At 47.8% G+C, this 26,099-nt stretch overlaps 1 protein-coding gene across 5 annotated transcripts in view; it reads right to left on the bottom strand.

Annotated features, from left to right (window-relative positions):
• kif16ba (kinesin family member 16Ba) overlaps window positions 1-24,645 on the bottom strand; it is a 306,911-nt gene extending 282,266 nt beyond the window's left edge. For 3 of the 5 annotated variants that reach the window (XM_070889808.1, XM_070889811.1, XM_070889812.1), the window contains exon 1: window positions 24,386-24,645. In XM_070889808.1, the coding sequence (XP_070745909.1) occupies window positions 24,386-24,432 (47 nt within the window). In that variant the 5' untranslated portion in view covers window positions 24,433-24,645. The remainder of the gene's footprint in view (window positions 1-24,385) is intronic. The other 2 variants (XM_070889813.1, XM_070889810.1) reach the window with 1 other exon arrangement.
• Window positions 24,646-26,099: the final 1,454 nt, after the last annotated feature.

The raw sequence follows: 26,099 nt of genomic DNA, 5'->3' as shown, positions 1-26,099 counted from the left end.
TGATTAGGAGCATGGGGAGCCAGATTCCTTCTCTACAGTGGGATGAGGAGGAAGGGATGCCAGTTGGGGTACCCCCAACTAATCAGGTACAGTATGATCTAAATGAAAGTGGACAGGACGCGGGAGCTTTAAGAACCTCCCCGGCCCCAGACCCGGAACCACCTTCTGTCCACAGACAAGCCCCACACACCCCTGTAACCCCACAACATAGTAAGAGACATATCATGAATGGCAGAAGTAGGGATAGCTGAGGGTATAGGACAAGGGTACATATAGATAAAGGAGAGTATCAAATTAAAAACCAATGCGTATAAAGGTGGCCAAGGTTAGTGGGAAACTAGAAGATTGGGAAAATTTTAAACGACAGCAAAGAATGACTAAGAAAGCAATAAAGAAAGGAAAGATAGATTACGAAAGTAAACTTGCGCAAAACATAAAAACAGATAGTAAAAGCTTTTACAGATATATAAAACGGAAGAGAGTGACTAAAGTAAATGCTGGTCCCTTAGAAGATGAGAAGGGGGATTTAATAATGGGAAATGTGGAAACTGCTAAGACCTTAAACAATTATTTTGCTTCGGTCTTCACAGTGGAAGACACAAAAACCATGCCAAAAATTGCTGGTCACGGGAATGTGGGAAGGGAGGACTTTGAGACAATCACCATCACTAGGGGGGGTAGTGCTGGACAGGCTAATGGGACTCAAGGTAGACAAGTCCCCTGGTCCTGATGAAATGCATCCCAGGATATTAAAGGAGATGGCGGAAGTTATAGCAGATGCATTCGTTATAATCTACCAAAATTCTCTGGACTCTGGGGAGGTACCAGCAGATTGGAAAGCAGCTAATGTAACGCCTCGGTTTAAAAAAGGGGGCAGACAAAAGGCAGGTAACTATAGGTCGGTTAGTTTAACATCTGTAGTGGGGAAAATGCTTGAAGCTATCATTAAGGAAGAAATAGCGGGACATCTAGATAGGAATAGTGCAATCAAGCAGACGCAACATGGATTCAGGAAGGGGAAATCATGTGTAACTAATTTACTGGTATTCTTTGAGGATATAACGAGCATGGTGGATAGAGGTGTACCGATGGATGTGGTGTATTTAGATTTCCAAAAGGCATTCGATAAGGTGCCACACAAAAGGTTACTGCAGAAGATAAAGGTACGTGGAGTCAGAGGAAATGTATTAGCATGGATAGAGAATTGGCTGGCTAACAGAAAGCAGAGAGTCAGGATAAATGGGTCCTTTTCGGCTTGGAAATCGGTGGTTAGTGGTATGCCACAAGGATTAGTGCTGGGAACACAACTGTTTACAATATACATAGATGACCTGGAAGGGGAGACAGAGTGTAGTGTAACAAAATTTGCAGAAGACACAAAGATTAGTGGGAAAGCGGGTTGTGTAGAGGACAGAGAGAGGCTGCAAAGAGATTTAGAAAGGTTAAGCGAATGGGCCAAGGTTTGGCAGATGGAATACAATGTCAGAAAATGTGAGGTCATCCACCTTAGAAAAAAAACACAGTAAAAGGGAATATTATTTGAATGGGGAGAAATTACAACATGCTGCAGTGCAGAGGGACCTGGGGGTCCTTGTGCATGAAACTCTTTGAGTCTACCTACAAAACATAAAACATTAAATCGTGCCACCCGACCTGGGTGACACACCAGACATTTACAAGGCCCTTTTTTTCGTTTTTTTTTTGAGTTTTTCTTTTTTTTTGGGCACTAAAATCACAATTTCCAGTGCCCCCTATAAAAGGGAAGGGGACACTAAAAGCACCGGCATTTAAAACAAATTAAACTTTAAAACGTAAAATCAAATTAAAATTTGGTTGCCGGGCGCGATGATGCACTCCAGTCCCTCCGGTGCCCACCTCTCGCGGAAGGCCGCGAGCGTACCGGTGGACACCGCGTGCTCCATCTCCAAGGACACCCTGGACCGGATGTAAGAGCGGAAGAGAGGCAGGCAGTCAGGTTGAACGACCCCCTCGACCGCCTGCTGCCTGGACCGGCTGATGGCACCCTTGGCCGTGCCCAGGAGCAGTCCTACGAGGAGGCCTTCGGACCTACCCGCTCCCCTCCGCACAGGGTGCCCAAAGATCAGGAGAGTGGGACTGAAGTGCAGCCAGAATTTCAGGAGCAGCCCCTTCAAATAATGGAACAGGGGCTGCAACCTCGTGCACTCAATAAAAACATGGAACACTGACTCCTCCAGACCGCAGAAATTGCAGGCGGCCTGGGAGTCCGTGAACCGGCTTAAAAATTTGTTGCACGGCACTGCTCCGTGCACCACCCTCCAGGCCAAGTCCCCGACGAATAGTGGGAGGACCCCTGCGTAGAGTGCCCTCCATCGGGGACCCCCGCCTCCTCCGGACGGCAAGATGGTACGCCATGGCGTGTCCGGACGGCAGGCGAGGATGGCAAAGTTGAGAGTGTGCAGGAGCAGCCCGTACAAGAAACCCCTCCGCGCGGAACTGAAAGGCACGGAGGGGATTTCCCCGAGGCGGCTCAAGTTGTGAGGCGCCGGCCCCCGAGGGAGGTTCCGGGGATTGGCGCCGATGAGGAATTCCGTCCGGACGGGGGTCAGTTCGGACGGGATCTCCCCACGTGCTTGAGCCTCTTCGATGCATCTAACGGAGTCAGGGCCCAGAGCTGTTTTTAGCGACTCGATGGCATCGGCCGCGTGGCGGACGTTGGCAGAATTTAGGCGCCGCGCCAGCGTGTCTGGCGCCATCCAGCCCGCTCCTCCGCCATCGAGCAGGTCCCTGACCCTGGTCACCTCACCAGCCACAGCCCTCTCTTCCGACCGCCACATAAAACCTCGGTCGTGGAGGTACGGATTCCCGAGCAGCGGCTCCTGCAGGACGGCCGCCACTCCAGCCGGTGGAGAGCTGCGCTTGGTGGAGACTTTGTTCCAGACCCTGATGAGTTCCCTATAAAAGACAGGCAGCTCCCGGAGGGCGGTCCTGACACCCCCCAAGTTCACAAACAGGAGCTGCGTGTCGTAATTGAGGTCGTGCTGCTGGCGGAAGAAATACGTCGCCAGAGCACACCACCTAGGAGGGGGCTCGACGTAAAGGTATCTCTGCAGGGTCTGAAGACGGAAAGTCGCGAGCTGGGCGCTGACGCACACCAACGACTGACCGCCCTCCTCAAGCGGGAGACTCAAGACCGCAGCAGAGACCCAGTGCTTCCTGTTGTTCCAGAAGAAGTCCACCAGCTTCTTCTGTATCTTGGCGACAAACGCAGGGGGAGGGGTCAAAGTGACCAGCCGGTACCACAACATTGCGGCCACCAGCTGGTTTATGACTAGCGCTCGACCCCTGTAGGACAGCACTCGGAGCAGTCCTGTCCAGCGCCCTAGGCGAGCGGCGACCTTGGCCTCCAGCTCCTGCCAGTTCGCCGGCCAGGCTCCCTCGTCGGGGCTAAGGTAGACTCCCAGATAGAGGAGATGGGTCGTGCTCCAGGCAAAAGGCCCGAGCTCCTCTGGCAGGGAGTCCACCCGCCACTGACCCACCAGGAGTCCGGAACATTTTTCCCAGTTGATCCTGGCGGAGGACGCGGCCGAGTAAATCTCCTGGCACTCACGCATCCTCCGCAGGTCAGCGGGATCCTCTACCGCGAGGAGCACGTCATCGGCGTAAGCCGAGAGGACGACCTCCACGCCCGGCCCTTGCAGAGCCAGTCCCGTCAACCTCGTCCGCAAGAGGCGCAGGAAAGGCTCCACGCAAACGGCGTATAACTGGCCGGACATGGGGCATCCCTGGCGCACCCCTCTCCTAAAGCGAAGGGGCGCCGTCAAGGACCCGTTAACCTTAATCAGACACTCCGCGGCGGCGCACAAAAGTCGGATCCGGGCGACGAAATGCGTCCCGAACCCGAAAGCGCGCAGAGTTCCGAGCAGATAGTCGTGATCCACCCTGTCGAACGCCTTCTCTTGGTCGAGGGATAGGAAGGCAACCGACAGACCAGCCTCCTGGGAACAATGGACGAGGTCCCGGACCAGATGGATGTTATCGTGGATTGTTCGGCCCGGGACCGTGTAGGACTGGTCGGGGTGGATCATGTGGTCCAGCACGGCACCAAGGCGAGCAGACATCGCCCTGGCGAAAATTTTGTAGTCCGTGCTGAGGAGGGAGACCGGGCGCCAGTTCTTAAGGAGGCGGAGATCGCCCTTCTTAGGCAGCAAGACGATGACTGCCCTGCGCCAAGAGAGGGGCATCTCCCCAGTCACCAGACTTTCCCCCAGGACCGGCGCGTAGTCGCCCCCCCAGGACGTCCCAGAACGCCCTGTGGAACTCCACGATCAGCCCGTCCAGCCCCAGGGATTTTCCCCTCGAGAGCCGGTCGAGGGCACCGGTCAGCTCCGCCAGGCTTAGCGGAGCTTCCAGATTTTCGGCGCCCTCCGGATCCGACAAAACTCTGCGCGCTTCCTCGCTGGACGGATCCGGAGAGAACAGAGCCCCGTAATATTCACGGGCCCTGTTGTTGACGCCCTCCGGATCCGAGACGAGAGAGCCGTCGTCGGCCAGCAGCGTCAAGAGCTGCTTACGGACACTCTGCCTTTTTTCCAGCGAGTAGAAGAAGGGGGAGCCACGGTCCAGATCCCGCAGGAACCGGATCCGCGACCTCACGAACGCACCTCGGGACCCGACGAGCTGCAGGTCCTTCAGCGCGGCCTTCTTCGCTTCGTACACTGTCCGCAGGACCGGGTCCTGGACGACTTGACCGAGACGGGATTCTAGGTCGAGCACCTCCTTTTCCAGGCGCCCGACCCTGGCCGCCCGCCTCTTGGTCGACCCCCTCGCGTACTCTTGACAGAAGACGCGGACGTGAGCCTTGCCCACGTCCCACCATAGCCTCAAGGAGGGGAAGCCCCCCTGCTTCCTTCTCCAGTCGGACCAGAATCGACGGAACGAGTCCTGGAACCGCTCGTCCTCCAGCAGCCGGTTGTTAAAGTGCCAGTACGCGGACCCCGTCCTCGCGCGGAGCAAAGCGAGCTCCGCCCACACCAGGTGGTGGTCCGAACACGGCACCGGCCGCATGGAGGCCGCCGGGACGCAGGAAACATACGCCCGAGACACGTAAAGGCGATCGACTCTAGACCATCCTACTCCAGGCCTCACCCAAGTAAAGGCGCTGGAGTCGGGGTGGAGATTTCGCCAGACGTCCACCAAGTCGAAGGACCCGATCAGGTCCCTCAACTTCTCCATCGCCGTAATGCACTGCGGGGCACCGGAGCGGTCCCTCGCCTCGAGGGTGCAGTTAAAATCCCCCCCCCCCCCCCGAGGACAATGCAGTCGCCGACGGAGCCAAGAAGAGCGGACACCTCTTCAAAGAAGCACGTCTGCTGCGGGCCGGGCTGAGGGACGTACACGTTCACGAGATGGAGCGGCACGTCCCCCAGGCGAACCGTTACGTGCAGCAAACGGCCTGGCACGGGCTCCTCGACCCCCAAGATCTCCGGCTGAAAATGCGGGCCCAGCAAGATGGCCACCCCACTAGAAATGGCGGTGAGGTGGCTCATGCGGACCTCTCCTTGCCATTCCAGGAGCCACGTGGCTTCGTCTCCCGGAACGGTGTGGGTTTCTTGCAGGAAGCACACCGCATATTTCCCCTCCCGCAGGAGCGAAAAATTGTCAAATCTACGGCGTGCCCCTCTGCCGCCGTTGATGTTGAGGCTGGCTATGGTTATCTTCATGGCAAAAGCATAGTGCAACCTCTACCTTAACCTATTGTGGGGAGGGAGCGGAGTCTTTTGTTGACCTCCACTCCTTCAGCAGCCCAGCGAGGAACTTTTTGAGCCGGCGCAGCTCAAGGCCTTGAGCCTTTGATAAGGGCCCGCCCGCGGCCATGGTTTTAGCGGCGGCGCGGACGGACGCGACGAGCAGCCCCGGCTCGGACCATCTTTCCAGGGCCAGACGGGCTTGGTCGCGGCGACCCCGGCACTGGACCAAAAAGTCCCGGAGTTCCTCTGCGGGAATGAGGAGGGTCTCAGTGGCGGCCGCGAGCAGATCCACCGCCTCACTAGCGATGGACTCGAGATCTTCACCCGCGTCCTCCACCGAGTCCCCGTCCCCCTCCGGGAGGTCGCCGCTAGCAGCCGGCCCGTCGACCGCACGAGGTACGGCAAACGGCCTGGCCGCTCCATCTGGCCCTGGCTCTGCCCCGATCCCACCCCCAGGATCGTTGGCAGAGGAGTCCCCACTGGGCTCTTTTAAAATTGGTGCTGGGTCGGGAAGCGACAGCGGAAGGGGTTCCCCCTCCGCCCCAGGAACCAGGGAACAGGGAGAGACCTGGTCAAAGTAATGTTCCAGGTCCTCCAATTCCCCCAGCTCCACAGTAGGGGGCGAGGGTTGTTGTTCTTCTCCCTCCCCGCCGCCACCCCCCAGCCCAGCGGGTACAGATTCAGTAAAAATTTTCATATTTCCAGTTTCTGCCGAGTCGAGCAAATCCCGGGGGAAGTTGGGTATTGGCTGGGCGGGCTCAGGTCCGGCCTTTTCGGCCCCGCCCGCCTCAGTCCCCGGGATGCTCGACCCGGCGGCTACGCATTCTTCCGCTGGCCCCACGCCCCCCACGACAGGCAGATCTTCCACTCCATCCCCAGGAGGCAGCGGCTGGGCAGCCTCGACTGCCTCACCCTCCCTGGGGACAGACTCCTCGCGCCTACAGCGCAATTTGGGGGCGCTGGTGGGGGACGCGGGACACGCGGCGGGCACCGCCTCCTCCGCGGAGGGATGTTGTTCCCCCTCCGCCTCATTGGGGCGGTGCCTCCTTTTGTTCCTGGGGGTGCGCGGAGGCAGGGAGACCTCCATGTCTGCCGAGGCCGCCCGCTCCGCCCCCCCTTTTTCCTAATCTTGCCCTCGCCCGAGCCCCTCTGCGGTATTGATCAAGGGCTCGGGCACGGGCTCAGGGCACCCCGCGCTCGCCGGTGACTGGGTTGGGCTGAGCGCGGTGGTCAAACTTTCTGGCGCACTGAGGGGACCCGCCTCTAGTTGTCTCGTCTTCTTCCGCGCCCTCTTTTCGATCGGACGCTCTCCCTCCCCCCCCACCGGAGGCCGTGAAAACAAAGGCCCCCGACGATGCCCACGCACCTATGGCTCCCGGCACGCGGACGCAACTAGGGGGAGGGGTGGCGGCAGCGCCAGCCTTGGCCGCCTTCGGTGGTTTGGCGGCCTTGGAGGCGGGGCAGTTCTTGCGAATGTGCCCCACCTCTCTGCAGGCATGGCACCGCACGCCGTCCGACGTCCAGAAGAAGCGGTAGGCAGTCCCCTCGTGCACCACATTAAAATAGCCCTCCGTCGTCTCCTCCCGTGCCAGCCGGACAAAGAGCTGGCGGCGGAAGGAGAACACGTGGCGCAGGCTGCTCTCCCTGAGGCCGAGCGGTATGGGGTTGATCCCCGACCTTACCTCCCCCAGTTGTTGTAGGTGAGGGAGGAGGAGCTCAGTGGGAACAAAGGGCGGGACGTTCAACACGATGACCCTCTGCGCGGTGGCCTCGAGAGGATCCACCGGCAGGAACGTCCCGCCCACCGTGAGCCCCTTTTCGAGGGCCAGGGACACCGCCCGCTCCGACCCCAGGAAGAACACAGCCTTCCCAGACATCTTGGAGGCTGCGACAATGGCCGAAGGGCCGACTACCCCAGCCATCGCCCGCATGCACTCCTCAATGCTCATTGTGGGGTGAGTGTAGCTCTTGACCCCGTGTTTTCTCGTAATTAATCTGAATGGTGGCAGGGCAGCAGGTGGCGCAGGACGTGCCGTGGATGTCGACGCCGCCTGCGCATATTTCTTTGCTGACCCCGCCACCGGCGTGGATGGAGTTGCCATCACGGGGTCCCTTTAAGGGCTACACCCACCCCAAAGTCACAGGCCTTAATGGTCTTTAAATGGCCTCGTTTAATAGACTGAGCAGAGAAGCTCTTAACGAGGCACACCTCTCCTAGTTGACAATTGGGGAGGGGCCTTGCTCCCTCTGCTCAGTTGTCTTAATTGTTTTATATTTTTCCAATCAATTTGGGAGGAAAAGGGCTCTCAGAGAGAGAGGGGAGAAACAGAGAGTAAGAGAGAAAGAGAGAGGGGGGGTGGGAAGGGGGGGGAAACTGCGAGGGCAGGTCTCCCCTCGCAGCTGTGGGTGGGTGCAATCCCCAGATGGCAAAACACAAATAGTCTTTGGGGTGGTCTTCGGGTGAGGGGAGAAGATATCTTCACCTGGGGCAGCTAGAGCCACCAGGCACACACTCCTTACGATGTTAAATAGATGGTGAATAAAAAACTTCAGCCTGGTAGCTCCAGCTATCCCAGGCTAGGCAATTGGGGGGGGGGGGGTTCAATTGTGTGTGGGGCCTAGTTGTAAGCAAGGCCCCCACACACACTTCCACACACACACACACCCCCCACGATGTTCCGGCCCACAGTGGTCTTCTTTCCTCCCCCCACCGATATAACAGTCTTTTTGGGAAATGCACCCACACCCACCTGTAGAACGGTAGAGTCTCCCTCCTTCCACACTGGATGTTGTTTTGGTCTTTCCCCCTCTCTCCAACTCTTTGTAGAAATGGTAAAAGGTTAAAAGTTTTCTGCTTTTTCCTCCTCTCCCTCTGGGTGAAAGTTGGTGGTGAAGCCCCTTCCTTCCTTCCCTTCCTGGGCTGTTATCAGGGCTCTCAAGGCCTTCCAGGCAGGAACAAAAGTTGGTAGCTCCTCTCCTCACTGCAGCTCAGCTCCAACTGTGCAGGACACGCCTCCACTGCTCCACAATTGAGGATCCCAAAAAGTTAGTTTGCAGGTGCAGCAGGTAATCAGGAAGGCGAATGGAAAGTTGGCCTTCATTGCGAGGGGGATGGAATACAAAAGCAGGGAGGTCCTGCTGCATCTGTACAGGGTATTGGTGAGGCCGCACCTGGAGTACTGCGTGCAGTTTTGGTCACCTTATTTAAGGAATGATATACTAGTTTTGGAGGGGGTAGAGACGATTCACTAGGCTGATTCCGGAGATGAGGGGGTTACCTTATGATGATAGATTGAGTAGACTGGGTCTTTACTCGTTGGAGTTCAGAAGGATGAGGGGTGATCTTATAGAAACATTTAAAATAATGAAAGGGATAGACAAGATAGAGGCAGAGGTTGTTTCCACTGGTTGGGGAGACTAAAACTAGGGGGCACAGCCTCAAAATACAGAGGAGCCAATTTAAAACCGAGTTGAGAAGGGATTTCTTCTCCCAGAGGGTTGTGAATCTGTGGAATTCTCTGCCCAAGGAAGCAGTTGAGGCTAGCTCATTGAATGTATTCAAGTCACAGATAGATAGATTTTTAACCAATAAGGAAATTAAGGGTTATGGGGAGCGGGCAGGTAAGTGGAGCTGAGTCCACGGCCAGATCAGCCATAATCTTGTTGAATGGCGGAGCAGGCTCGAGGGGCTAGATGGCCTACTCCTGTTCCTAATTCTTATGTTCTTATATCCAGTGGCATGGTAACCATATCACTGTAACCGTCTATTATATCAAGGGATGCTAGGACAGGAGCGCAGTTGTACAAGCAGTAGAATTAAAAAGCCGTCCAAAGGTTCCTGCTCCTGTGATTTGTGGGAAAAGCTGATTATCCTAAACACACCCAGGACCAACAAACGGGCTAGTGGTATTCCCAACTCGGATGATATTGTACCATGATGTACATCACGAAGTGGTGCCTGTAATATTGAATCTGACCAAAGTGGGACTACCTAGGTGGTGCAAGCCTAAAACAGCGTGGTTATATGAGAGAATGAAGGTAATTAATCAAGGGATTTTGGTAGAGGGCCAGTACAACCTACACCGAATCCAAAGAAAGTAATAAGCTTGATCATATCCTCGACAAGAATGGTACCGAATCTATTAAAGAGGCCTGATTAATGATGCTGCAACTGGTTTTAATACAGGAACCTCTCTCATTAACAGTCTTTATTTGGCTAGCCTAGACCAGTTCGTAAGGACGGTTAGGAATCAATTAAAGAAAATTTGAGTGAAATGAATAGTCTGGAACAAGAGGAATTAAGGGAGGACCAAATCATGGCCATTCATTTGCAGAACGTGGTTAAATATTTAGAATCCATACTAAAAAAGGTAAACCAGATTATAGAAGAGAACAAAAAGGCCTTTGATAAAACTATTCGAAATGATGTATGGATCTTGGTTCATGGAATGAATCAGAGAAAACCCGCAGTGTATTGCAGAGGGAAATCATCATCATCATCATCATCAGCAGTCCCTCAAAATTGAGGAAGACTTGCTTCCACTCTAAAAGCGAGTTCGCAGATGACTGAACACTCCAATACAGGAATTACAGTCTCGGTCATAGGGGGACAAATAGTCATTGAAGGGAAGGAAAGGGTAGGTGGGGAGTCTGCTTTGCCGCATCCTCCTTGTGCTGTCTGCGCTTACTTTCTGCATGCTCTCAGTGACGAGACTAGAGGTGCTCAGCGTCCTCCCAGATGCTCTTCCTCCACTTAGGGTGGTCTTTGGCCAGGGACTCCCAGGTGTCGGTGGGGATGTTGCATTTTATCAAGGAAGCTTTGAGGGTGTCCTTGAAACATTTTCTCTGCCCACCTGGACTCGCTTGCCGTGTAGGAGTTCCAAGTAGAGCACTTGCTTTGGGAGTCATGTCGGGCATGCGAACAATGTGGCCCGCCCAACGGAGCTGTTCAAGCATGGTCAGTGCTTCGATGCTGGGGATGTTGGCCTGATTGAGGACACGAACGTTGGAATCTCCCAGGGGATTTGCAGAATCTTGGAGACATAGTTGGCGACATGTCTGAAGCAATTTGAGGTGTCTACTGTATATGGTCCACGTTTCAGCCATACAGGAGGGCAGGTATCACTATAGCCCTGTAGACCATAAGCTTGGTGCCAGATTTGAGGGCCTGATCTTCGAACACACTCTTGCTCAGGCTGCCGAAGGCTGCGTTAAACCTCGTCGAAAATGTCTGCCCTTGCTGATAATAGGCTCCCGAGGTATGGAAAGTGATCCACGTTGTCCAGGGCCGCACCGTGGATCTTGATGAATGGGGGCAGTGCTGTGTGGTGGGGTCCGGTTGGTGGAGGACATTTGTCTTACAGATGTTTGGTGTAAAGCCCATGTTTTCGTATGCCTCAGTGAAGATGCTGACTATGACTCCCCTCGTGGGTAACTGATCGAAATCTAAGGGTAATGTCAACTTACTAAGACTCTCTGCTAAGTCAGAAGGTTGGTACAGGTGTACCAAGTGAAGCACTAAAGCCATCTACAGGAACAGGATGTCATCACCCTGTTAGGGATAGTATTGCATTATTCTATTTTGCCGGAGAAAATAACCCCAAGTACTCTGTTCCGAGTGGAGAACTTCAGGGAGACCACTTAGTAGGGTACAATGACCAGAGTGGATGGGATGACATGTGTAGCCCCAGATCTAACCTGGTGTGCCCAAGCACGGGACATGTTTATTTGTCCCTACAATGTGACAGAACATGCAGCCCCTGTATGCAGGTTTAATTGGGATGGGACAGCATGGAACTGCACCATGAAGGTAATTGCGAGACAGCATTTTCCCGTACGATCTGCATATAGAGGAAAGGGTGACTATTGTGTCACCACCATACACCGGGAATACCAGTACGGTACCAACCTGACTTGTCCCATCGCGGCAGGAACTTTTAACTTTACCCCAGTCCAAACTATGAGACTTGTGGCGCAAGTTTTATTAAGCATTTATTTGCATAGGCAAGTAGATATCGCTGTCAAAGAGGAGTAAAGAGTAATTGCATCACTGTGTCTCGATTCAGCTATGAATTTCCACCTCTATCAGAACACTTGGTAGAGTTGATAGGACGTGTTAAACAATCCCTAAAGCACTATTATACCTCGGCCCAGAGAAAACAGGAACTGCATAAAGTGTCTAAGATCGGGGACAATTAGTCCTGGTGGGACATCGGTCAGTCACCAAGTAAGAGGAAGAAGCACAGCTTGTGGAATAATATTTTAACCGCGTGGAATTCGGCCATAGAATGGGTCCAAATGGGAGATATAGTAAACTTAGACGGTCAATTGGGCCAATTGAGGACCAAGATACAACGAGCAATAAGCAACCAGGGGCATATAGGGTCACAATAGCTAGGCAGAGGTGGTACACGGTGCATATGATCAAGATAGTCTGACAATTGGAAATGCATGCTCGAGCCATAAACTACCTCACTAGAGGAGATCGAAACGTGTCCGATGAGGCAGCTATGAATGATGCATGTGTATTGTAGAGTTCTTGGATATTTCAAGACACAGAGAGCAATCTGGATAGGATAGCTAGGGGAAGGGTCCCAATGTGGGTATCGGACGAACGCCTACAGGCTGCCCAATCGTACGAGTCTAACCTCACGATGTGTCAGTTAAGAAACCTCACAGTTGTGCATTTTGCCCCTCACGAATGTAATGATACTAGTAATGACAGTCTCATGGGGATAGTTATTCAGAGGCCGATAATGACTGAATCATGGGTCCTGACAAGGGTATACACGGTGACTAATATTGGTTTTAGCCAAGACGGAATTGTGTTCAAATACACAAACCAACGTAAGTACGTGATAAAACACAATGGATCATTGTATCCAGTTAATTTGGATCTGTGTAAAGTCCAGGGGTCAATTGCAATGGGTATGTATGACATGCTCACGAACAATGAGACTCTGCATGGTTTTAATGTTACACGAATTTCTAAATAGGAGTGCCAACTAACAGCCATAAGAAGGCAGGCTTATACCAACGTGGTGTACAAAGGCACAGGTATCTATTGTTTAATAACAACCGACACACACTCAGTACGGGTAGTGCAATGTTAATTGTTGTTTGTTGTGAGGAACAGGACTATATGTATCATAGCTCAACGGGTGCTGAAAATTGGCAACAAAACCCTCCTCCCCCTGTTGGTGCAGAAATCTATGCGCAACAAGGCTTCTTCCATGAAGTGATAGGGGATTATCTCTCTAAATTTGGATATGAGCTACCTTGGGTTAACGAAAATTTGTCGGAATTAGTGACTCAGATCCAAGATGTGCAGAAAGTGTTCCAGGTGATCGAGGGAAAGAACAAACAAAACAAAGAGATAATCCTATCACTATTAGATGACACATCCAGCTAGTGGAGTGGGCTACAAAATTTAGGAATCAATAAAAGTGAAGTGGCTCCATGGCAGAGATTGTATTCACAGTTGTTGATGTGGGTACAGGTGGCATGTATTATTTTGCTAATGACGGAATGTATATTGCGAGTTCGGGCCGGCGATGGGAGTGCTGTTACATAGTGATAAGGAGCCATAATATGTATTTGTATAGACCTTAATATGAATTTGTATGTATCCTTACCGTATGCAGTGAGTAAAGATTTGGCTTGATTATGTCCGCCTTCTCGGAGTGCTATGGAAATGCCTAATGTAGGTACAGGAGAGACATTTAAGGGAGGACTGAAGGCTTGTGGGTGAAAAACATCTGTGCTCGTAGCTAGGAAAAAAAGACAGTCGGGGGAATGTGCATTCGAACAAGTACAAAGACCCTGGTAACAGTACTTCGTCAGGCAGACAGCATGCCTTATGACGTCGGAACCGGCCATTCAGCAAAAGGAATAAGTTATCGCTGGCCAGACAGAAACTGGATCACGAGGAAGCAGCATGCTATACAATCTATGAAGGACGGACAAAGTGCTGCTAGCACGCATCATAAGGAGGAATCAAGGAAGGGAGGTGTGCGATTAGGCCAGTTGACTCTCGGAACCTACATCCAACTTGAACTAATCACTCGAAGTACTGCATGCATACCAGCTAAATTCGGCGCATACGTGGGGAGAGCAGAAAGAGGGGAAATTAAATTTGTAGTTTTGATACTTTTAAACCTGCTCTCAGCAATGTTGAACTAGGGAACTTATAGTATTTTGATACTTTTAATAAAGTCCATTGTATTGGAAATCTTTGTCTGTGTCTCAGTGTTCTTATAAGTCTTGGTTTCAGAAACCCATAAGGAAAATCAGTACCAAAACTATCTACAAGATCAGTAAGGAATTTGTTTAAACACTGCACTTAACTGTATATGTTAGTTGATGCCATTATATGCAGAAATTCACACAAATAGATTTCATTTATTAGTAAACCCCTTCAATCACCTTTAATAATGACAATGTACCAGCTACATCACTGTACCGATGTTTCAAATTTTAAAATAGCGCACCTCACATAAGAATTAGGAGCAGGAGTAGGCCATACAGCCCCTCGAGCCTGCTCCGCCATTCAACAAGAATATGGCTGATCTTCGACAGCAATACTTTCCTGCCTGATCTCCATATCCCTCGAATCCCCTAGAGTCTAAAAATCTATCCATCTCAGCCTTGAATATACTCAACGATTCAGCATCCACAGCACTTTTGGGAACAAAATTCCAAAGAGTCACAAGCCTCCAAGTGAAGAAATTCCTCTTCATCTCGGTCTTAAATAGCAGACCACTGTTCCTGAGACTATGCCCCCTAGATCTAAACTCAGAACAGTAGCGTAGTGGTTATGTTACTGGACTAGTAATCCAGAGCCCTGGACTAATAATCGAGTGACAAGAGTTCAAATCCTACCATGGTAGCTGGGGAATTTAAATAAATAAATCTGGAATAAAACGCTAGCATCAGTAATAATGACCATGAAACTGCCGGATTGTCATAAAAAAAAACACTTGGTTCACTAATGTCCTTTAGGGAAAGAAATCTGCCATCCTTACCCGGTCTGGTCTATATGTGACTCCAGGCCCACAGCAATGTGGTTGACGCTTAACTGCCGTCTGAAATTGTCTAGCAAGCCGCTCAAGGCAATAGGAATGGGTAATAAATGCTGACCTTGCCAGTGACGCCCACATCTCGATCAATTTTTTTTTTTTTAAACTCACCAGCCAGGGGAAGCAACCTCTACCCTGTCAATTCCCCTCAGAATTTTATATATTTCAATGAGATTACCTCTCAATCGTCTAAACTCCAGAGTATAGGCCAAATCTACTCAATCTCTTCTCAGTACAACCCTCACATCCCAGGAATCAATCTAGTGAACCTTCGTTGTAGTACCTCTCAGATTATCATTATCCCTCCTCAGATAAAGAGACCAAAACTTTGCACAGCACACTAGGCGTGGTCTCACCAAAGCCCTGTACAATTGTAGCAAGACTTCCTTACTCTTGTATTCCAACCCTCTTAAATAAAGGCCAACATGCCATTTGCCTTCCTAATTGCTTGCTGGACCTGCATGCTAACTCTGTTTCTTGTACGAGTACGAGGACACCTAAATCTCTCTGAACACCAACATCTAATGGTTTCTTACCATTTAAAAAATATTCTGTTTTTCTATTCTTCCTACCCAAGTAAATAACCTCATTTCCCCATATTATACTACATCTGCCACCTTATACTACATCACTCACTTAACCTGTCTATATCCCTTAGTAGGCTCTTTGTGTCCTCCTTACAGCTTATTTTCCCACCTAGTTTTGTATCGTCAGCAAACTTGGATACATTGCACTCGGTCCCTTCATCTAAGTCATTAATATAGATTGTAAATAGTCAAGACCCACGCACGGATCCTTACGGTTTGCCAACCTGAAAATGAGCCGTTTATCCCTCATCTGTTTTCTGTCCGTTAACCAATTCACTATTCATGCTAATGTATTAGCCCCAATCCCATGAGCCCTTATCTTGCGTAACAACCTCTTATATGGCACCTGATTGAATGCCTTTTGGAAATCCAAATATACTACATCCACTGGTCCCCCTTTATCTACCCTGCAAATTACATCCTCAAAAAAATAATAAATTTGTCAAACATGATTTCCCTTTCATGAAACCATATTGACTCTGCCTAATCATATTATGATTTTCTAAGAGCCCTGTTACCACTTCCTTAATAATGGATTCCAGCACTTTCCCAACAACTGATGTCAGGCTAACTGGCCTGTAGTTCCGTTTTCTCTCTCCCTCCTTTCTTGAAAAGCAGGGTTACATTTGCTACCTTCCAATCTGCTGGGACCTTTCATGACAGCCAGTTGGGTGCTACAAAGGCAAAAGTAATGATTGCTTTCAATCCCAATTTAATACTTCACGGAGACAATTTCAAAATCATATTGTGTAGTATTAGTCATTTGATGAACATCTGTGGCAAAGAAGGAAGTAAAATTCTGCAGGATTGGACAAAACTAACAGAACCAATTTGGTCTTTCTTCAGCGACATTGACATCAGCTGTAAGTCAGACTGCCCAGGCTATTGAAAAAGGCTAGTAGTGGATCAAAACAGGAATGTCCTTATTTCATTTTTTAAATTTTTGCACTGAATTTATAATTTTAGGTACAAATGTTGACTCTATACTGTAATTTTTGCACAATGAATTTAAGACAGCTTGATTTGGTCATCTTCACCTCAATCTACCCAAAGTAGAAGCCAGCTAGGGAGTAAGCTGGCTGGATAATGGGAAAAGGAGTGACTGCTTCTGTGCAACACTCCAGGATTTAACATTATAGAACACATAATATGCAAGTAAGTGCTACAATTTATAATTACCGTAGTGGCTTTCACAATCTCAGGACGTCCCAGGTACAGGTACAATGACTGAAATCCAGAATCCTTGGGACAGAGTCCTTGCTGGTTTTCAGAATTCCGGATTTGGGACGTTTAAGTGTAGTCACTGTTGTAATGTAGCAAACATGGCAGCTAATTTACACCCAAGAAAGTCCCACAAACAGCACTGAGATAATAACCAAATAATCTGTTTTGTGATGTTGGTTGAGGAATAAATATTGGCCAGGACATCAGGGAGAACTCCCCTGCTCTTCTTCGAAATAGTGCCATGGGATCTTCACATACACCCAAGAGGGCAGACCCGATAGACTCTGTTACTTTAAGAATTCAATAAGGTGGGTTAAAAATGAGCTTCCTTTTAGAAATCCACAATTGTTAAAAAATATATTCTCTGTCTCTTGATGTTTTGTTTTAAATACAATCCATTACCAGCTTCCTCTGAAACTAGTGCCATCCAGCTGACATTTGCACAATGCTCCACAAACATGCCCGCACCTGTGCTGTGGTTCTGTTTTGGAGAAAGTTGGGGTCCCTAAAGTTGTACAGTCACCATATCCCTTCAGGCACAAATTCTGCAACATTTAGTCAATCTTCTGGCAAACCGAGCAGAAAGCATACATTAGAAACTAGCCAGATCAGTTGTGTGATGTGCATCAACACATTGAAGTTTTTCAACTTCGGCCAAAAAGAGCAGCCTGCTCCCAAAAAAAGGCGCAAATCACTGGGGAAAATTGAGCCCTTTGAAACTCGCAGACTGTATCAAAACTTGTACACAGTGTTCACAGTTAAATTTATACCATGTGCACTTCACATTAACTTATCTTTGCAAGTCTAGCCAATTGAATGCAACTAATGCAATACAAAGTGGTTTATGAACAAATCAAACAAGTTTGTAATTATATCAACAGTGCATGAAATTAAAACCTTTCTAGGACATAACAGCCTTCATATTAGATATACTTGGTTAAACAAACACAGGCCTGAGCACAACACATGCAGATGCTTTTCCCAATTTCAAGATTCCAGCTTATATTCCCAGTGTGCAGATGGGGATGAAAAAGAATGTTACTTTAATACTCTGGAATTTCTGCTTATCTTCCGATGCCGCCCTAAATGATTACCTTTGGTGATTCTCCTCATTCATCAGTAATCTGTACCTTCATAGGTAGTCCCTCAAAACAAGGATGACTTGCTTCGACGCCAAAAAAGGATAAGTTCACAGATGTTTCAATGAAGGACCTAATATTCCAGGTCCTGAACTACATAGTGTAGGGTGGAAGATGCCTGTGTGTGGAATTTTTTTTTTTTTTATAAACGTGCGCACACCAGCCACCACATGGGCTTGACAGAGCTAGGTCTTGGTCCAATGGCAAGGATTAACCAAGACAACTGGAGACCTGCTCTGCTGCACCGGTCGAGTGCGCACACAATCAGTGTGGGCTGGCCCGTGCTGCCCCTGGGCCCTCATCTCATCTGGCCCCGAACTCACGCCTCTCCTGGGCCCCTATCATGTTTCTCTACAATCTTTCGCTGCTCCTTCGCCCCAACCAGTTAGTTAATGATATATGTGTCGGTTTTATTCTCTACCCGTCAGTTTCTGGCATGTGAGCGTGGGATTTAATCTGTACCTATCATCCTCTCGTATGCGAGTGTGTATTTTATTCTGTACCTGTCAGTTTCTAGTATGAGTGCGCGTATTTCATTCTGGATTTGTCAATCTCTAGTATATGAGGAGGTTTTATTCTGTACCTGTCAATCTTTGGTATAAAAGAGTATGGTGGTTAATCTGTACCTGTCATTTTCTGTATGAGTGTGTGGATTCAATCTGTACCTGTCCGTTTCTGGTACGTGCTTTGTGGGTTTTATTCTGTACCTGTTCGTTTCTGGTAAGGAAGTGTGGGGTATAATCTGTACCTGTCAGTTTCTGGTATATGGGTGCAGGTTTAATCTGTACCTGTAAGATTCTGGTATGCGAGTGTGGTATTTATTCTGTACTGATCAGTTTCTGGTATGCGAGGGTGGGTTTTAATTTGTAACTATCAGTTTCTGGGATAGGAGTGTGGATTTTATTCTGTATCTGTCAGTTTCTGGTATGAGTGTGGATTTTATTCTGTATGTATCAGTTTCTGGTATGAAAGTGTGGGTTTTATCCTGTAACTGTCACTTTCTGTTAAAGGAGTGTAGGTTTAATCTGTACCTGTAAGGTGGTGAGGGTTTCTGCCTCCACCACCCTTTCAGGCAGTGAATTCCAGACCCCTACCATCCTAGGTGTAGAAACTTTCCCTCGTATCTCCTCTAAACTTCCCCCAATTACTTTAAATCTATGCTGCCTGGTTGTTGACCCCTCTGCCAAGGGAAACAGGTCCTACCTTTCCACTATCCAGGCCCCTCAATTTTATACACCTCAAGCAGATCGCCCATCAACCTCCTCTGTTCCAAAAAAAATTCCCCCCTTTTCCCTTTGATTGTTTTCTGTGAAACTTTCAGCCTTGCACGCAGTTTATAGTTACATCAGTAATAGAAAGAGCAGATGACAGTGGAAATTGTATAAGAATTGTAGCAAGGACCCAAAATATCCATTTCTCAACATTCATAAGAACATGAAAATGTGGAACTATATTTGAGACAACATAAATAACACTGCAAAAAGACCTGACAAGTCACCCATGTACTTAGTTCCTGTTCTCTTACAAATATATTTTCCATAGTATGTCACATGTAACTTGTATCTTCATTGAGTGGTATTCAGATTTTCCTCACCCAAATTATCACTTAAAATTGCAGTAGTAGTTATAAAAAAGAAAAATAATTAGGATTAAGGTAATAGAAACAGTTCTTGAAAAAAAACAGCTACATCTAAACTGATAGTGTTCTGTGCTTGCATCACACTTAAAGATGTATGTTAAGTTGCTCATTTAGCACTTTGTCATACTCTATACAAGCAGCAACACGAAAGTTTGCTTAGGTAATCTAAAGATGCATTTACAATTCAAGTTTTAGTTTCGCAACAGTAAACGTATGTAGCCTAAAGTGGGTATTAAGGTTCTCTCCGCCTCGCTTCAGTGACAGGTCAAGCTCCGGCTCAAGATTCAGACTGCATTTACATTTTAATTGCAGCTTCTATACGATGGTTTAGCACCAACACTATGCAACCTTACTGTTTATAATTTAAAGGCAGGTTTAAAAAAATTGTATTATTTTGTGTGACTGAAATGGTCAAATTCAGTTGTTATTATATGGGGATTTTCATTGGTTTTATGGGAATTATATTCTAAGATTCTGTGTTTGCTGTCAAAATTACAATTAGTAGCTTTGACCATCAGATGCAAGACCATTATACCCAGAGCTGAAATGTGGATAAAGCTTCAATCGTTCAGCGATAAGGTAGTACTTTACTGCTGAGAGAGATGCACAGTGCAAATTTGGTACACATGCACCTTGACAGTCTCCAAAAAAAATGCCTAAAGTGTGCAGATTACTGCTACTGGCCCAGAAATCCAGGTTTCTTCTTCCCGCGAACGTTCGAATAAAAGTAAGAGGAAAGATGCGCACTTACCTTTTGGTCAAATGCCCGCCAGAGATCCCGGACTAGAGACCTCCTCTTGTGCAACGGAGCGCATTCAATTTGGGACATCCACAGGAGTCACGTGGGCCTGGACACCAAATCACCGTAAAGTATTTTCTCATTCATAGTAATACGAGTTTCGCAAATCCAAAACTATTACTATGAATGAAAAACACGCCCAAACACTACATTAAAACATTTTTTAAAAAACACCTCACAAATACACTATAGAAATTAAAGTTGATAGAAATGTGTTTTTTTAAAGAAAAAAAAGTGTCGATTAAAAAAAAGTTTTAATTATAGTTAAAAATAAATGTAACGTAGTGGGCAGGGTTTTTAAAAAATGCGTTTTTTTTTAATTTAATTTAATTATATTTTTGTATGTTTTTAAATTCTTATACCTGTAAAAGTAGGCTATGTGCCTGCTTTTATCAGGCGCAAGAGTTTTGAGGACATTTGCTGGGCAAGAGATGCGTAAATCCCGCAATCATGTCCTGGCAAATGTCCTCCCTCCTGAGATACGCATGCGCATTGCGCGCTGAAAACCGGCTTTTCCGATGCCTTCCCGGGTCCATAGAAACTTCGTACGGACCCGGGGAGGCAGCGATTTCTGGGACAATGTGTTTAGTCAGAGGATTCAGGGTAGCCTTTTGGGGTATGTGACAAATCATACATTTGTAGATTATTCTTTCCAGAGTAAACGGTGGTAAAAATCATTCAGTGCATATAAAGCTTTTTTTTTTTATTTCATAGATTTGCTGGCATTAAAGATCCAAACACAAAAATCAAGAACCCCTTAACAAGAGCATAAGAAATAGGAGTAGGCCACATGGCCCCTCGAGCCTGCTCCGCCATTCAATACGATCATGGCTGATCCGATCATGGACTCTGGTCCACCTCCCTGCCCGCTCCCCATAACCCCTTATCAGTTAAGAAACTGAATATATTTAAGACAGAGATAGACAATGTCCCAGCTTCCACAGCTCTCTGAGGCAGAGAATTCCACAGATTTACAATCCTCAGAAGAAATTCCTCCTCATCTCAGTTTTAAATGGGCGGCCCCTTATTCTAAGATCATGCCCTCTAGTTCTAGTCTCCCCTGGTAATTTGATCCCTGGTTAAAATGCCACTTAAAAAGATTACATTTCAATCAGTTTCAGCAGGCCTCAATTACACCACTCCCTTATAATAGCAACAAGGTATGTTATTCCCTGGTAACAGGAAGTGAAATAAACACATGATAAAATAATTTAGTGTGCTATTCTATGTTGTCAACACAATCCTGGGATTAAGACATCTTCTTGAAATACACTCAACTTGTTATTCAACATAACTACAGGATGAATGCTTACATTTTGAACTGCAAACTTCTAATTTATCAATGAATTATGGATTATTTTACAGATTAGAGGAAACCAGTAAAATTCATAGGACCGCCTTGATTTTGCACAAGTTCACAGGCACTGCACAATAAATGCAGCCTGTGAAAAACATAATTTTAATATGGTAACCAAGATTGTAACAGTTAAGTCAAGTCAAGAGCTATGCAACAAAGACTGGATTTACAGATTCTTATACAACATTGGTAGCAAAACTGCAACATAAATCAGTTTGCTACCTGTTGTGTTCAGACTTCACGCATCCGATTTCTCTCATGCTGAGCACCAAAGATCACTCTTGTAAACAAGTCCTTGATTTCTGCCAACTGGACTTTATGCACAACATCTGGTGATGTTTATCAGTGAATCTGATATGCTATATTCGCTGGTCACAGTGTGGTTTGGGTGATCGCTTTGCAGAACACCTTGTTCAGTCCACAAGCTTGACTGAGCTTTCGCTTGCTTGTCATTTTAATTCTCTCGCTCTGTCCTTGGCCTCCTACACTGTTATAAGGAAGCTTGAGGAACAGGTACTTTACAGCCTTCAACATCGAGTTCAATCATTTCAGGTAATAACCTCGGCTCACATTTTTTCAGACAGCAGCTGCTGATAATGATTCTGCTGTTGCCATTTACACCTCCTCTAGCCCCATCTTTGGTTTCTTTATTTGTCCCATTACCACCCCCTTTTGCCTTGCACCACCAACCACTTGTCCTTTAATCACTCCTGCATTCCACCCTATTTCCCCTAGTTTTTGGATAGTGGAAAGAGAAAAAAATAAAAAGACTTGCCTTTATATCGGGACTCGAGGCAGCCATTAAGCACCTCAAGCCTGTCCTGCCATTCAATTAGATCATGGCTGATCTGTATCTTAACTCCATCCATCCAACTTGGTTCCGTAACCCTTAATATACTTGCCTAACAAAAATCTATCAATCTCAGTTTTGACATTTTCAATTGACTCCCAGCCTCAGTTTTTTGGGGGAAAGAGAGTTCCAGATTTCCACTGCACTTTATTTGAAGATGTACTTCCTGACATCACCCCTGAAGGGCCTAGCTCTAATTTTAAAGGTTATGGCCCCTTGTTTAATACGGGCTCTTCTGCACTGGATTTTGGCATCCATGCCACTCCACTTTATGGTCTCTACACAGATTGATTGCATCAGCATCCGCTCATTCCACCATAACATCTAATAATGTTTCGTTGCATCTTGATTATAATAACCACAGCTTACTCCATGCCAGCATTGTTCTGTGTAACAGACTCAGAATCAAAGCATGTGATTTGAACTGGTGACTGAAAGGATAGTAAATTACATGACAGTGCGCATGCTATTTCCCCCCCTCCCCTCCCAAAAAATAGGGAGTCAAGGGTTATGGAGAGAGGGCAGGGCCAAGATCAGATCAGCCATGATCTTATTGAATGGTGGAGCAGGCTAGAGGAGCAAATGGTCTACTCCTGCTCTTATTTCGTATGTTCTAAAATAACTAGATAACTGCAGTGCAAATCTTGTGCTTTTGTACAGAAAACATTTTGGCATCCAAGCAGTTTTCCTGGATAGAGAACAGTGTCAATAACAGAACGCAAACCTGAGCAGGTACTGGTGTCAAATTAGTAGAGATACTGGTAATATGATTACACCAGTGGTCAGTCACAGATGTTCCTTGCTCATTTTCAGAGCTCTTCACAACAAAAGGAATGAAAATTCTAAAATTATTTTGCCACTATGCAAATACAAAGTCCTTTACTCAGTGCTCTAAAGGTAGAAAACTTAGCATTTGGCTTTGGACATCGTCGCACATCACCTGAACACAGAAACAAAGAAATGGATACAGCTGTCCCAATACGCTGCACAGCCATCAGAATATTACAACTTAAAAAGGAATTTTTAAGTGTACATTTCATTTAGATCACATCCTGCACTTTACAAAAATGTTCACAAATTTACATTTGGCAAGCTTTCACTAAAAGCACACTAAAATTTTGTTTCAATCACTTTTGTACCAACCATTTACATACAATTATTATGCAATAAATCAACACAACAGCTCACCATTTGATCCAAAGTAAATATTTACTTCACTCCTAATTACAAGGTACATTCACACTACAATTGTAGTTGCTGTCAATAGCCTCAATCCATCATCTGACATCTAAACAATGCTGAATGAGACAACTTGAAAGAGGTAATCTCATTCCACTTTGCTTCAGAGCCAGTTTGGACCTTGGCACCTGATTTACACTCCAAGCTTGGTACAGGTGAGAAGGGATACCAGCTTTGCACTCGTGATGTGTGAATGTCGTTGCAGCGGTTTCCAAATTCTGACCTTCCGCTGCCAGATCAGGTAATGTTCAAAATGGAACAAAACAAACTTTTCCAAACATTTCACCGAAACATCTCACCCCCTCCTTCTTTGCTCAACAACTTGTATTTATATAGCACCTTTACCGTAGTAAATCGTCCCAAGACAGGAGCGATTAACAAAAGTTGACACCAAGCCACATAAAGAGGCATCAGGACAGATAGACGTGTCAAAAAGGTAGGTTTTAAGGAGCATCTCAAAAAGGTGTAAAACAAAATAAACTACACTATAAGCTTGCAAACTGGTTGTAATGCCCTACAAACGTACAAACTTCTGTAGGATCTCTGGAGCGAGAATATGAGACATGTATTATTTTCAATTAAGATCCCAGTTTGTTTGGGGTTTTTGTTTTGGAAAACTTTCTCTCACCCCCTCCTCATGCATTTTAACAACTTCCCTTCCGGCTGACGCTCAACCGCAGGGAGCAGGCCACAGCGGAGCCGCCGCATAATCTGGAACATTCTGCGGGCTGGTGGTGGCATTTACCTCAGGTTCATGGGTCTCAGCCTCACCGCCACTTTCACCGAGGCCATGATTCATCACTACCCGCTTGCGGCGGTGGCTGGTCCAGAGGGTTTGCTTGCTACGATCGGCTCCTGGTGTGATGGGAAGAGACCCCGCCCCCACCGCAGCTGCCCACAGGCATTGAAGAAAGTTGCTCACAGCTGTCGTCGTCGCCACCACCTCCGGGACGGCGCCATGACCAACTGTCGGACAACGCGCAAGCTCCAATCAAAGTCAGCTGACAACGCCGACCGTGCCCGCCGAGGCTCAAAACACCGCGCGACGTCCCCACCCACCCTCTTCTCGATAGGGTGGCTCCAGGTCTGATTGACGGGGGAATGGTCCAATGAGCTCCATCAACCCGAACCCTCAAACAGCGCTGCGGCAACGTGAAAAATGATAATCTCACTGCATTCGGAGGCGTGCGCCGTTACCGTGACAACGCGCCTGTTCGTCTTCTTATCCGCCAGTTAAGAACAACTGGCTGCCAGTTTAACATAAACGACCCCCTTTTTAACTGCGGTACCAAACAGTAGATATATAAGAAATTGCATTAGAGAGGATACAGATGTTGCCTGGACAGGAGAATTTTAGTTATGAGGAAAGATTGGATAGGCTGGGTTTGTTTCCTCTGGAACAGAGGAGGCTGAGGGGAGACTTTATTGAGGTGTATAAAATTATAAGGGACCTAGATAGAATGGATAGGATGGACCTATTTCCCTCAGCAGAGGGGTCAACAACCAGGGGGCATAGATTTAAAGTCAAAATCAAAATACTGCAGATGCTGGATTCTGAGATAAAAACAGAAAATGCTGGCAATCTCAGCGGGTCAGGCCGTGGAGAGAAACAGAGTTAACGTTTCAGGTCGATGACCCTTCGTCAAAACTGGCAAAAGTTCGAAATGTAACAGCTTCATAACGAAAGTGAAAGGGGCACTGAAAGGGAGAGGGGAGGAAAGGACAAAAGGTCTGTGATAGGGTGGAAGGCAGGAGAGATTTGAGAGACAAAAGGGATGATGGGCCAACTTGAGATGGTAATGGTTAGAGGTTTAGAGAGGATTTGAGGGGAATTTCTTTTCACCCAGAGGGTGGTGGGATCTGGAACTCACTGGCAGAAACCCTCACCACATTTAAAAAGTATTTGGGTATGCACTTGAAGTGACGTAACCTGTAAGGCTACTAACCAAGAGCTGGAAAGTGGGATTAGGTTGGATAGCTCTTTGTCGGCTGGCGCAGACACGATGGCCCCCTTCTGTACAGTAAATTTCTATGAAGAAAAAGTTGGTAAATTAAATCAAAGTGTTTCTGCCCTGTGGAAGATGTCCGCCCCGCCCCCATCCAGTGCCCAGTGGTGTAAGGCCTCAAGCGTACCGACGGACACTGTGTGCTCTCCAGGGATAGTCGCAGAAGAGAGGCAGGCAGTCGAGCCGAATGGTCACCACGACTAGGCCTGTTGATGGCCGCATAATCAGGCCCAGGAGCAGTCGCACGAGGTGGTCCTCCAATCTGCCCGCCACCCCCACTCCTCCACACCGGCTGGTCAAAGATCAGGAGCGTGGGACTGAAGTGCAGTCGGAGGTTGAGGAGCAGCCCTGTCTATGGTACAGGGGCTGCAGCTTCTCACACTCCATGTAGACATGGAACGGGGACTCATCCATGCTGCAGAAGTTACAGGCAGCCTGGGAGTTAGTGATTCT

Source organism: Pristiophorus japonicus, chromosome 9 (genome assembly GCF_044704955.1).
Source record: "Pristiophorus japonicus isolate sPriJap1 chromosome 9, sPriJap1.hap1, whole genome shotgun sequence".
Classification (NCBI taxonomy): Eukaryota; Metazoa; Chordata; class Chondrichthyes; family Pristiophoridae; genus Pristiophorus; species Pristiophorus japonicus.
Note: the sequence above shows the minus strand (reverse complement) of the source record. Positions and strands in the feature narration are given on the sequence as shown.